The sequence below is a fragment of the Balaenoptera ricei genome, chromosome 3 (genome assembly GCF_028023285.1).
Source record: "Balaenoptera ricei isolate mBalRic1 chromosome 3, mBalRic1.hap2, whole genome shotgun sequence".
NCBI lineage: Eukaryota > Metazoa > Chordata > Mammalia > Artiodactyla > Balaenopteridae > Balaenoptera > Balaenoptera ricei.
This window is the reverse complement of record NC_082641.1, coordinates 26,681,717-26,696,053: the sequence shown is the minus strand read 5'-3', so window position 1 is coordinate 26,696,053 and position 14,337 is coordinate 26,681,717. Positions and strand designations below refer to the sequence as shown.

The 14,337-nt window shown below is 37.9% G+C and overlaps 1 protein-coding gene across 6 annotated transcripts in view; it reads left to right on the top strand.

Moving 5' to 3' along the window:
* The window catches only part of DROSHA (drosha ribonuclease III), a 120,814-nt gene that overhangs the window by 84,179 nt on the left and 22,298 nt on the right, over positions 1–14,337 (top strand). For all 6 annotated transcript variants that reach the window (XM_059916165.1, XM_059916164.1, XM_059916163.1 and 3 more), the window contains 5 exons: positions 1,044–1,146; positions 3,120–3,190; positions 8,874–8,918; positions 10,444–10,601; positions 11,877–11,982. In XM_059916165.1, coding sequence (XP_059772148.1) covers positions 1,044–1,146; positions 3,120–3,190; positions 8,874–8,918; positions 10,444–10,601; positions 11,877–11,982 — 483 coding nt within the window. The remainder of the gene's footprint in view (positions 1–1,043; positions 1,147–3,119; positions 3,191–8,873; positions 8,919–10,443; positions 10,602–11,876; positions 11,983–14,337) is intronic.

Below are 14,337 nucleotides of genomic sequence, written 5' to 3'. Positions count from 1 at the left end.
ACTTGCGACTTGTTCCATTTACGTGGCATGTTATTGCTTAGTAAGTATTTATTGAACCGAATTACATGGTAATAGCAACAGATTTATTGCATGCTTATGCAATGTTTGTATCTTTCTCCTTTTATGGAATGAATTATGATTTCCATTTATTCAATCTCAGGAGTTTTATAAAAAACGATACTGTGTCTAGTTATGAAAGGACTTGATTTGTACATTGTAATACAATAGGATAAGAAATAAGTAGGTACTGAACTCAAAATAAAGAGAAAATATGGGTAAGACAGTAAAATGAAGGCAGAAGTAAAGTTAGTGTGCACAGATATATTCATTAAGTCCTACACAATTTCTAGAACTGGGCCATAAATTTGTCTCTAAACTTGTCTGAGGCCAAATAAAAAAAGAAAATATAATTCATTATAAACTGTACTCCCAGAGCCCTTAAGATAGTTCCAACCCATTGCTTAGATCTCACTGAGACTTTAGAAGGATGAATGTGGAAACTTCAAAAAGTGGACATAAGTGCAAAGATATATGGCTCCCCAAATCCTTGTCAAATAAAAAAAAAGATTTAGAGATATAAGGCATTTTGAAGTCTTCTGAGGGTCCCCATTTACTCTACCACATAAAAATCTCTTACATGTGGTACAAACGCCATCAGTACCACATAACTCTGGAATCCTAGAGGTTAACTTTGGGTTCGGTTTGTATCTCCCTAGACATATTGGGTGAACCCAAGGGTATGGTCTTGCAACAGAGGCTTATTCCAGCTTAAGCTAGTCCTTGTTCTGAACCTGGAATTGGACAGCTCAGATCTTATCAGTTCTGAACCAGATTGAACCATCAGAGTTCATAGAAGCTTGTTTGGGGAAAAGTCGAGGCTTGTCAGCGCTAAGCCATATGTAAGGACTCGTAGGGAATGGTGACTAAATTTTCACATAAGACCAATTAAATTGTAACCATACCCCTAGGAGATGCTGAGTTATTACAGTTACAATACGATTTTGTCGATTTTTTCTTACTTTCTGTCATCTTGAATTTTGTAGAAACTTGAACTGGATCGATTTATGCTTTATGCTCATGGACCTGACCTTTGTAGAGAATCAGACCTTCGACATGCCATGGCTAATTGTTTTGAAGCATTAATAGGTAATTTCTCACTTATAGTCTAGTTTCCTGCATGTCTGCAATGTCTGGAGAGCACATAAAATTCAATGTGGAGACTTGGGATAAAATTACTTGTTCCCAAAGCATGTGAGGTCCCCAGTATAATACCCACCTCCTTATACTATAGTTATGTTAGTTCCTCCAGAGCAGCAGTCATGCTTTCTTTTCTTGAATTCCTTGTACCATGTCATGTACATGCTTAGTACATACTGAACTGAAGTGCAGTGTATTAATATGGGGATGGATTACTTGCCAGATTTGATTCAGGATCACGTACATAAATAAGTTTCTGGTGAGGCCCTAATACTGTTTTTGATCACATTTTAAACTATTCACAGGATTTTCTGATTTAAACATCTTGAAGACACCACATATTTAAAATCCCAGGGCTTGAGTCTCTGTAACTATTGTTTATTCACTTGAAACAAGACTGATGCAGACACTTTACTTCCTCACTCAGGCTCTTTACTTCCTCAGTTTCTTTTTTACTGTAACTAGAATATAATTAGCTGTTTGTACAGGAAAGTTATGAAGAGTTAATTAGCTGGTGATTGCAAGTATGCTTTACAATGAAACGTTTCAGTAGATTGACAGTTCCTTGATTTTTTAAGGTAAATGATTGAGTACATTTTTCAAAGGGCTTTGTACTTCCTTATCAATTTTGCCCTCTTTCTTTGAAAATGAATATAAAAGCTTCCCATTGTAGTTCCATGCTGCTGATGGTAACAAGAGAATGTTTAATAATTATCCACAGTCTTTTCACAGGTATGTCTGTTTTGCACAAATATGTCTATTTTCAGAGGGTTTGTCACGTGGAGTGACTGTGCTCTGTAGACATAATACTTTTGACGGTTAATGTTACAGTTGGCCCCATAGCCAGGCACACATGATTCAGTTCCCTTTTGTATCATTTATTGGCTCTGTGTCTTTGCCAAGTTATTGAATCTCTTTGAGGCTCAGTTTCCCCACCTATGACATGGAGATAGTATCACTCACCTCACAGAGTTGTAACGATCTTAGTATCTGATCCTGGTTGCATCAAATCCAGAGCAAAGTTCCATTTCCTTTAACCCTCCCCAAAATCACCTGCTATGGGCCCCAGTCCTGTAAATCTTTTCTAATACCCTCTTACTAAGGTGCCCTTGAAGGTGAAGATAAGAATGTGAAAATGCTTTGCACAGGGCCTAGGACATGAGTGACCCCCCAAACCCCTACTACTACTAATGCTGTCATCATCATCATTATTATTGTTATTATTATCATTATTACTACAACTATTGATAAATAATAAGTGTATTTAGTCATCAAAAGCCCTGGTGACTAAGTATCTGAATATTTTATGTGGAAAAGAGCCTTTCTGAAGACAGATGTAAAAAATATGAATTTAAGAACTACCCTACCTCAGCTATTTGATACCCAGTTAAGATGTTACTGTCGTACTTCCTGGTTATGATGAATGGTAAACATGTGTACAGTGTTTAGTTATTTCAAAAAATTTTTAATAATTATTTCTAATTAAAGGTAAAGGTTATCCTGAGTTTTATTTGCAGAAACCTTAATTGATCTGAACTCAGATTTTATCTGTGGTCTGAAATACAAACTATAAATATAGAAAATAAGACATAACATTTTCATAAAGTTAAGTATTTGTGCATAGTTCCCTTAGTCACTAATGGTTCATACCCATATCCTTCACGATAGTTCATAGTTGGCCTCTTTTTCTTACAAAATAAGGTTTATGTTTTAGTAAATTGAATTTCATATTTCAGTCTAACTTATAACACAAAGCATAGCTAAAAGAGGGAAAATGCTACCTTTCAAACAATTGCTTCTGATCTTGCCGAATTTTTCTGTGAGTGGGTTTTGGCTTGCCTTTTTGCTTTTTTATGGAGATATGTAATTTTCTCTGAATACTAATGCAGCCTTCCTTTTGGCATTCTCTTCCTTTTATCTAGGAGCTGTTTACTTGGAGGGAAGCCTGGAGGAAGCCAAACAGTTATTTGGACGCTTACTCTTTAATGATCCGGTATTTATCTCGATTCATTTGATTTTTCTCAGTTATATATCATTACAGAAGATTTTATATCAATTAGTCTTTGTATTTTAAAGAGCGTGTAGGGGAAACAAAAACCCCAAATTTACCATAGATGGTAGATTTCAAGCACTTCAAAAATAGCATATTCAACTTTGTCACAGATGGGAAAGTTCTGTGGACATTTACACTAGTTTGTTTTCTACCCAAAACCCCATGTTTCCTCATGGTCACTTGTAAGTTAAATATGAATAGAAATAAGGTAGGACTTTGCTTTATTTTGAAGTATCTTGAAATTAATTATGATTTTATATTTTATAATCAGTGGGTACCTATCCCATGCAGGCTTAGTTGAAGCTATAGCCTTTTGGCTTTTCTGTTTATGATTTGTTTTTATGTAAGTTATGTAGACTAGATAAATGTATATTTATTTTAGAAAGTCAGTTCATAGGGAGTTTCTGATAGGGCTATGAATAAAGAATATGGAAGTACTTTTTTTTTTTAAAGCAAATTATAGTTTAAGAAAAAATGATAGATTCTAAAATAGTTTGTGTTGTTACTAAAGTATTAAGCTATTAATATTGCCAGGGCTCCCTTTTTAATCCTGCATGTAATAGAGCATACTGGCTGCTTTTTGTACCCAAACAAGTCAATTTAACATTTAAAGGGAGAGGCAACTCTGTATTCCTGATTGAAATGTCATTATAATTGAATGAAATAGCCCTCATGGAGCAGTAAAGAACATAGGAAGCCAGGGTTTTAAGCCTTTGTGAAACCTTCAACGTAAGTGGCTGTCAGATGTTATTACTGTATTCCTTAGGATAGGTAAAAAAAAAAAGAATCAATAGTTTTGAAAAATGGGGCCTGGATGATGCTCATATCTGAGGATTTGATCTTCTTTTACCTGTTTTTATAAAGATAGGTGGTGATTTTATATGTGTGAATTTCCTCCTGGTGGGAACATTATCTACAGGTGTTCCACGTCCCCCATTTTGTCCTACAACCTATAAACAAGTGTGCATCTTGATTTGTCTCTGTAGCAGATGTATTTTAAGTCTTTTTCTCAAAACTTAAAATAACTTTGTTCTGGCCTTTATTTTTTGTTGGCAGTTTCAGCAACCTCTTTACTTTGTTTGCTCCTCCAGCCTTGCCTCTATGTGCCCCCTCACCCCTTGAACCTAGCCTCCACCTCCACCTCCACCTCCTCCTGCCGCTGTCCTCCCATCTTACCTGCAGCCCCCATCCACTCTGTGTTCCTGTTTTCCTGAATTATATGCAGCTTTATACCTGGCATTCTTAATTGCAATAGTTTTGTTTGGATTCTTTTCTCTCTTTAAACTGCTTCTCTCTCACTTGTCTACTTAGCAGGCTTATCTTTTATTTCCAGTACCAAGTACAATGCTGGCATGTGCAGAGTTTAATAAATATTTGTTTAAGGAATGAAATGGATAAATGACTAAATGAAAAAGCAGAGTCTGAACATTATCTTACCAATGGGACGGCTGACATTCAGAATTTGTTTTAGTCATTTTAGTGTGTCTTTTGTGAAATTGAACAGGGCTTAGTAATATATGGTCTTCTCACTTCAGCGTTTTCAAGTGTGCACACTTGGACAGTCTAACTCATCTGACATCTCCATATCGGTTTACATCTCTTAGTTGTAGTATGTGAGAGATTTCGGCGAGCCATCGTACTTTTTCTTGTGTAATGGTTCTGTGAAAGTCCAGTCAGCCAAAGACAGCCAGAGACAAGCTGTAGGTTTATTGACTCCATGCATGGGGCTGGGGGAGGGGACGGGGGGGCATGCTCATAACAGGGAGGGGGCCCTTCTTTCTGAGGCCTGGGCTGGTGCTGACCGGTTCCGAGGGGCCAGGAAAGCAGGGATCAGTTCTTGTTTGGTTGCCGTGTCTGAGGCCGGATTAGAAGAAGCAGGGGATTAATTTGGGATTGGGTGCTGTCAGAAGCCGAGGGGCAGTTTAGCTATTGAGTGTCCCTGGCAATCTTTATTCCGGGGGTAAGACATAGCAGAGTAGGTCAGAGGGCAGCGCTGGTGGGAGAGCAGTTGTTTCTCAAAGAGGGGGTCGTTCAGAGTTTTACAGATGCTGTAAGACCTTGAGGGAGATGCTGTTTCCTGTTAACTTGGAAGCTGGCTTTATGTGTGTCGTCCTATCAGCCCTGTTAACAGAAGGGCTGTTTTTCTTTCTCAGCCTGAACTACGTTTTACTCTTTCAGCCCCAGGATGATTTTGCCAATTCTGTGTTCTCAGGTCTGTGTGACCCTTCCCGGCTTACCCAGTACCTTCAGAGCCACTGTTTCCATTTGACCATCCAATGACCGTCTTAGAAAGATAGGGAGCAATTACTATGTAATCTTTCCTAGTCTCCCACTGCCCCCCCATACACACCCCTTTTTGTCTGTGCACATCTGTCCCAATTTCTCTGACCCAGGCCTTTCTCTGGAGCTCCAGAAATTGGGAAAAGTGTCTTTTCAAATTGCCTCTGGGCAGCTTCACCTGGGTGTTCCACAGACACCTAATTTCAACAGGTTTAGTATTTGAATTCAATACCTTAGCCCCCAAACATATTTCTCCTTCTTTAATTTTATGATCTAAACCAGAAACCTTAGGGTATTCTTTTGTCCTTAAGCTTTTTTCTCCTCATCTCCATTCAGTTGCAAACCCCGTCAGTTTGGTCCCTCGTATCTCCTGAGTGGGTTCACTCTTGGCCGTACTGCTGCGTTAACGTTTGTCCTCCTCATCTCTCACCTGCGATAATTAACCTGTGGTCCTTCCCTGCTGCTCTAGTCCATCATTCATGCTGCGTTTAGTGTTGTCTTCTTTTTCATGCACAGATTTGATTATGGTCTTTGTGGCTTAAAATCTTTGGTTTCTTTATTGCCTACCAAAGTCTGCATTACACAACATAGCATTTAATAGTTCTCATAATCTGACTCCCACCTATTTTTTCAGTCTCCTTTCTTTTCACTCCCTCTTTGTGCCATTCTAAGAATTACGTTTTTTTAATTTTTTTAAATTTTTTTTGAGTCTGTTATAATTTACTAACAAATAACTGTTTATTTTATTTTATTTTTTGCTTTATAGTGGTGTGAAAAATTTTTTTTAGGTTTACAGCAAAACTGAGAGGAGGGTACTGAAATTTCCCATATGCTCCCTGCCCCACAAATGCACAGCCTCCTCCACTATCAGCATCCCCGACCGGAGTGGTAAATTTGGTATAATCAGTGCACCTACACTGACACATCATAATCACCCAAAGTCCGTAGTTTACATGAGGGTTCACTCTTGGTGTTGTACATTCCGTGGGTTCAGACAAATATGCAATGACATACAGCCACCATTACAGTGTCATACGTTTTCACTGCCTTAAAAATCCTCTGTGCTCTGCCTATTAAGAGTTACCCTTTTGTGTGTGTGTACCTTGAGACCTATTATTTGTGTATATATGGTGCCCTGCTTTTGATTCCCTCCCTCTGCTGATGTACTGAATTCCTCAGTACTCTGTGTTCTTCAGAATACAGCTGAAAAGTCACCTCCTCTTTGAAGCTTGATCTGACACCCCAGGCAGAATTTTCCTAGCACTTGGTATATATACATCACTATTATAGAATTTGTCATAGTTTATTAAATTATACTTATTTACCTTCATTCTTTCCCACTAGGCTCCTTTGAGGACAGGGATAGTGTCTTATTCATCTTAGTAAGCTAATATGTAACAGGTGTTCAATAAAAATATGCTGCATGATCTAATGTCCCAACAGTCAATGAACATTTTCCAGAAGAGCAAACTGAAGGTAGAGGCTTTACCTAAGGTCCTTGGGCTAATAGAAGGCAGAGCTGGGATTCCAGTCGAGATCTTTTCCAGGATATTTTCTCTGACCCCGAGGGGCAACATAACCTTATCTCAGTGTGCAGGGTAGAATAAAGGAAATGGATGCCATTGAAACAGGCTAGTTGTGAGGTTTTAAGCTATAACACCAAGATGGGTGACAGCAAACATCAAAGAAGAAATCAGTGTTTTTGAGCAAAGAATACATAGGAGAAAGGAGGAAGATGAATCTAGAAATCCCTGACAGTTTTGAGCTTTGGAGATTGAAGTTGGTCAGAAGAGATAGTTGTTTATCGTCATTGTTGATGTCATCATTATTAATAGTGGCATTTTCTGTGTGCCAGCACTGGGTTCAGTGCTTTGAGTACATTGCTCACTGAGGCATCAGAGAGCAGTCTGAAGTAGGTACTGTGATTATCTTGGTCTTACACTTGAGGAAAGGTTGGCTCAGGGAGGTTAAGTAACTTGCCAACGGGGAATCAGGATTAAATCAGGCAACCTGTCTCCTCATCCTGCACCTTTTTCTAACACCATACTCCCTAGTTTAAGGTGAAAGGTAAAAATGTATGATTTGGTCATTTAGGTATGAGGTAAAAGATGCCCATAAAGGCACTTAGAGTTATGGACTTGTAGCTTGAGTGAGAGGTCAGAACTGCAGCAGAGATGAACAAGTGATTTAAACAGAGGTAGCAGTGGGAATGGCGGGGCTCTCCAGAGAAGCAGGTAATGAATAGGTCAGGCAAGGGGCTGAAGTTTGGTAAATGTCCATTTCAGGTACAGCAGGAGGAGAAAAAGCATTGAGAGAACATGAGAAAGTTGCAGGAAGGGAGTGACATTCAGTATAATTTATGCTACAGAGAATTCAAGGGAAAGGTTATTGAATTGGTTAAGAGAAGTCCTTTAAATAGCTTTAAAAGAACAGTTTGATATTTAAGCTTGTTTTTTATATTGGCAAAATAAAACACCAAAAACAAAACCTAAGTGTATTTTATTAAGATGCAAGTTGTACAAAAATATCAGGTATTTTATTTCACTTTGTCATCATCTGATCACAAGTGATAATATATTTTCCTATACGTCCCCCCTCCAAAAATTAAAAAAAAAAAAACTCCTCTTTTAAAAGTTTTGTCATTTATCTCAAAAACCTATCATCGAGGCCAGAAAGGAGATTCAGTCGGAGGCTCCCCAGAGTCTAAAACTGAAGGAAAAACACTTTAATCCTGAGGAAGGTCTAATTATAACTGCCTCTGGATTTAACTCAGTGGATTAGGATTTTCCACAAAATTTATTCTTTTGTTTTTTCTCTTATTTCAAGTATACATTTGTAATGATCCACAGTAAAAGTGTGGTCTTACAAATCTAAGTGTTTAGGAAGTAGATATGGGGTGTTTTCCACTCCATCTTAAAACAACTCAACGATAATGAATTAGTGCCTAAATAAAGGACCATTTGAGATGAGTTTTCATTACAAAAGGCACAGCTGATGTACATTTCTGGGGAATGGTAAACTAAAAAATGTGATTAAAACAGCAGCTTAATCCAGTGTATTAGGTTAAGCAAATGGGTAACTTAGTTTTAAAAGGTGTCTTTGACTCTTGGGGGTGTGGGGGGCTCTTTTCCTCCCCAGCTTAATAGGCTAATTAGAGTCACTACAGGCAGTTTGAGTGGTGAATACACTTTAAAAAAATTAGTTTGCCAGCACTATTGAATTTGCAGTAAGTGGAGTCAGCATCTGAAAGAGTTCAGTATTTCACATAATGGCATTTTATTTAGCACTCTAGAGTGTGTTAAATGGCTCCCTCAAGCATTAAAGGCATCACTCCATTTTCCAGGACTTGCGCGAAGTCTGGCTCAATTATCCTCTCCACCCACTCCAGGTAAGTGTGACCTTCCTGTCTTCAGTAAGCTTTATAACTCTGGGCATTCATGATGCTTCAGTTTGCCTTTTGTCCCTTCCTGCTTTTATCCTTTGATTCCCTTCCGTGGCTTTATGACTTTAAGCTGGGGTGTCAGACCGGAGAACTTTGGAACAAATATTAAAACGATGCCATGTGTTGCCCTCTTTGTGGTCTGGGGTGAGGTGGGGGAAGCACTGGGAGTCACCTTCCCTCACGAGGCAGGAAGAACTACTTGTGTGGCTGTGGTTTGGTCCCCTCTCTTCCCCAAAACAGTGATAGTCAAAGCATAATATGTTGTCTCCAGTGTATCTACATGCCTGCTATTATAGGGAAAATAATATGGAAGCAAGTCTGGGCTTATTACAAAGTAGAACAAATACTAAATTAACATTGCTAAATCGTAACCTAATTTGGATCTTAGAAGTTGAAGGCTTTGACTTCGATGCATAAAACATATTGTAAATTAAAATTTTAGTACAGTATAATGACGTTTTAGTCAAGATCTTGGAATTTAAAAGATCTACATATGGTGACACTTTTTTCCCCAGTTGGTTTAAAAATTCTTACTATTCTTTGCTTTTATTACCATTTTACCTTGGAGATATACATCATATATATATATACACATGTAAATGTATACTCATATGTACATATTTTTGTAAATGTATATTATGTATATATAAAAGTCATCACTAGTGGCTGAACTCTCTCATGAGAGGCTTTACAGTAATAAGTGACATTAATTCAGAGTACTTTAGAAATATTTTATGAGTATGAACTTGCTCAAAGTTCCTGAAAATATTCATTTTATTTAAACTCTTCATATTTGCTCTCTGCTAGTGGTTAAAGGCTCACTGTTATGTGGAGCACCTGACTAGTGGTATAATAATCTCCAGTGTATGCTGAATCCAGTTTTAATGATGTTCATTTGCCAAAATAGGTTGGTCCCTAGAAGACACGCAGAGGTCAAGTTACTCATTGCAGAGATTCTCAAAAGCTGGCCCCCAGGCCAGCAGCATCTGCATTACCTGGGAACTTATCAGAAAGGCAAATCCTTGGTCCTTATTCCAGTCATGCTGAATCAGAAGCTCTGGGGGCAGGGCCTGGCTATCTGCTTTTAACAAGTCCTACAAGGGTTTGATGAACGCTAAAGTTTGAGAACCACTGAGTTACCGGATAGATAGATACACACTCTCTACCAGTGGTTCTTCAGCTTGCCTCTTCCTTGGAGAGCTGGTATAATACTTGGGATTTTGAACTATCTGTGTACAGTATTTGGCCTTGACATCTGATAGAAGATTGGAAAATATTATTTGAGCCTTCTTTAAATATTAGGTTTGTTTGCCATTCTAAGGGATGAGAAAGAAGCTTTCGTGTTTTATTGGCATTTCAGAAATTTCTGCCCGTGGGAGAAGGAAGTTTACAAAACACTATCTTAGAATTGATAATTACTTTTGTAACTAAAAACTGCATGTGATTTTTATTTCTTTCTTTCTTCTTGTAGCTTCAGGAGCCAAATACTGATCGACAACTTATTGAGACTTCTCCAGTTCTACAGAAACTTACTGAATTTGAAGACGCAATTGGAGTAATTTTTACCCATGTTCGACTTTTGGCAAGAGCATTCACATTGAGAACTGTGGGATTTAACCATCTGACCCTGTAAGTTAGAAATACTTATGTAGTTCTAACATGGGCATTTAGACAGGCAGTCCCAAACGTTTGCTGCATGCCCTTCCAAGGTTGGGGTCTCAAACATATTTCCAGGGAAGTCACATCGTTAGATGGATGAGCAACCAGACACCAGTGTGGACCAGAGGATATGCTCTAATCCAGTATTTTTGGTCTCATTGTCATGCATCTTATTTCTTTGTAAAGTATAAGAGAAGTGTGAAGGAAGTAAAAACTTCTTCTATGAAGGGACAAATATTAAATATTTTAGGCTTTATAGGCCATGTGGTATCTGTCATGATAATTCAACTCTGCCATAGTAACAAAAGCAGCCACAGGAAAAATGTAAATGAATGAACATGGCTGTGTCCCTTTTTACTAAAACAGGCCATAGGCTGAATTTGGTCCTCCAATCCCTGCTCTGGATGAGTGATTTGAACATGAGCTAATGAAATAATTAATAAAATAACCAAAACGTTGTTTCTTTGCATGGTGTTTTTTATTCATTTTTGGCTTCCTTCCCCCAGATCAGATATTCACAGCTCTCTTTACACTGTAAAGATTAAGGATTCTTGTTATAGATTTTTTAGTCCTTAACCTAGAGTCCAGATTTGAATAATGGAGTGTATTTTTCAATAAAAAGATAAAGATTTAGCAAAGAAAATTCTTGGGCCTTTTTGCTTTGTTTTGTCTGTATGAAGATTGTCTGTGCAACATTGTTGTCTCTGCTGTACAGTTGACCCTTGAATCACACGGGTTTGAACTGCATGGGTCCACTTACATGTGGATTTTTTTTCAGTAAGTACGTGCTACAGTGCTACACAGGGTCGGTTGGTTGATTGGCTGAATCTGCAGATGTGGAACCGTGGGTACAGAAGGCCGACTGTAAAGTTAAACTGGATTTTTGACTGCACGGGGGGGGGGGGTCGCTGCCCCTAACCCCCTCACTGTTCAAGGATTCAACTGTGCTTTATTTTTCAATTGATACTCCCCAGCTTTTGGCCAGGCACTATTTACTAGTCTTTATTTTAGCAGTTGTTTAATCCTTAAATAGTACTTACTTTACTCTCCTTTGAAACTGAACCTGTATTGACTCAGATCTCTTCTCAGTTGAGGGGCCTTAGGGAATTATATTTAGTTTTGTGCTTTAAGCAAGATGAACACATTGCTTTTTAACATCATGACTTTAAAAAAAAATTCTCTGTGTTTTTTTTTTTTTAATCCACAAATGCTTATTGATCTCTTTACATTGATGTTTTTTCCCAGAGGCCACAATCAGAGGATGGAATTCCTCGGTGACTCCATAATGCAGCTGGTAGCCACGGAGTACTTATTCATTCATTTCCCAGATCATCATGAAGGACACTTAACTGTGAGTTTGTATTAAATCATTTCTTCCAATACGATTGCTGTATAACAGAGAGCAAAGATTAGAAGAACCAAATATATATTTATGTAATTGACTTAGTTCTTGGTGACTTTAGCATATCACATGGTTTTGTTTCATTATGTAAATTGTGTGCAAAACAATATATGATAAGAGCTCATTTCACACTCCATTTAGTGACTGCCTGCTCAGTGCAAGACATTGAGTTAGGCTTCATGGGGGGAGCAAATATTAGTTGACACCTAGTCTATCCATAAGAAGTTTAAAAACTATGAGGAGAAATTAAAAATATAAGTAAATAACTACAAATTCTCTCTCTCTTTCTATATCTATATACATATGTATATAGATATAGTGTGGGGTGTGTGTGTATACACATACATGTACACTATAAAAAGTATAAGTGAGTAATTGTAACTAAATACAGGGAGTAGTACCATGTTAAATATTATAAAGAGACATAGGGAAACCGTGCTGTTTAGGAAAAGTAAGATTTCTTTTAGCTGTGGAATTTCTAGAAGGCTTCATGGATATGATGATGTTTGAGCCTTTAAGGATGAGTAGGATTTGGCCACTGGGAGTTAATGGGAAGAAATTTCCTTGCCAAGACATTGCACACATTGGGACTGCTGAAACAAGGGCACAGCATGGAAGATCAAAAGCCTAGTTTGGCTGGACCACGTGGAGTTGAAAGGGACTTAGAGAGACAAGGCTTGATTTATGAACAAAGTGAAATAGTCCCCATTCCTCTCACCTTTGTTTCATTTTATAAAATTTCACTGAGCTTTTTTATTTGCTGCGTATGGTTTTTACTCTGTGAAACCAATCAGTAATAAAACCAGAGTGGAGAACAAAACATATCTGGAAGCCAGTCATGATGATCTCTCCCAGCCCGAGGAATAACCTTTGAGAAGTCCCTCTAGAATTGGGCATTGAAAAAGCAAATATTTTATTGGGCAAAGAAAAAGAATACTCACTATAAGACATTTTGTGAGTGCCGACGTTCTTCATTATGCTTGAGGCAAATAAGTCTTTCATACTTTGCATCTCTACAATTTCTATACATGTTTTGCTTTCAATAGAATTAGATCTTATCTCTGCAACTGTGAACCCTGGAAATAGTTTACGTGAGACACAAATGTTGGATTTAGGGAGAATATGGTTATTTGACTATGTTTAGATGTAATTTTTCAGCAGAATTTCTAAGCCCAACAAAATATGGTCCTTTAATTCATTTACTCAGTGAATATTATGTTCCTGCTATGCCCCATGTACCATTATATGGGAAATCGGGAGTACTATTATTTTAAATTTAGTTTAAAATTAGCAGTTTGATTACCACTTAAAGTTAACTGCTTTTGGATGGACAAGAAATTCCTCTTGAATTAATATTAAATTCTTAAGAACATACGAGCATTTACCGGAAATAAACTAGTATCTAGTGTCTTGCTCTACATTCAGGAATCAATAAATGCTCGTTCAGTATCTTCCATTAGGGAATAGACTTCATAGCTGTCAGAGTATCTGGTTGGTCTGAGAAATGGCGAACCTAAACCAAATGGCTTAAGTGGTAATTCATCTTATGGCCATAAAGAGGCCACTGTTGAAAATATGTGACTTAAATACACACATTTACCCCTGTATTCCCACAAATTAATTGTGAACTCCAGGATTTTGTGGCGCAGGGATGTATGGATCAGCAAGTTTACTGCTTCCCTTCTTGGCCACGGCACATCCCACCCCCGACCCCCAACACTGAACAGATAATGAAACCAGAACTCAGACAGGCATGAGCCCTGCCCAAAGTCTGGATAAAGGTAAAAGCAGGACTATGCTAGAGACTCCAGTTTTGTGTTCTTTCCAAAATGACTTCAGTGCTGTAACTAATTTTATCCAAAATGTGTTTATCAGCCTTGCTGTCTTAAAATTAAAGAATTTTTGGATAGCTTCTTAGAAAGATGTTAGCAAAGAACAAAATTCTGATATGATGGTTTTATGAACTGTATTCACAGAAAGCTTCTGTAGAAATCAGTAGGACCAAGAGATCTGCTGACAAAACAAAGATGATCTATCATCAGTGAAATACATATTTAAAAGATACTAACTCTCATTAATGTCTCTTTGACGTGGTTGCTCTCTCCCTCCTTGAGCCACTGTCTCCCATTGGCTTCTATGATGCTGCACGTTCCTGGTTTTCCTCTCACCTCTTGAGCTACTCTTTCTTAGCCTCCTTTGCAGGCTCATCCTATTCTATAGAGCTGATGAATATTCCAGGATGTACAAGGCTTACTCCTAGGCATTTCCTCTTCTTACTAGAGTCTCTTATAGGCAGTCTTTTCC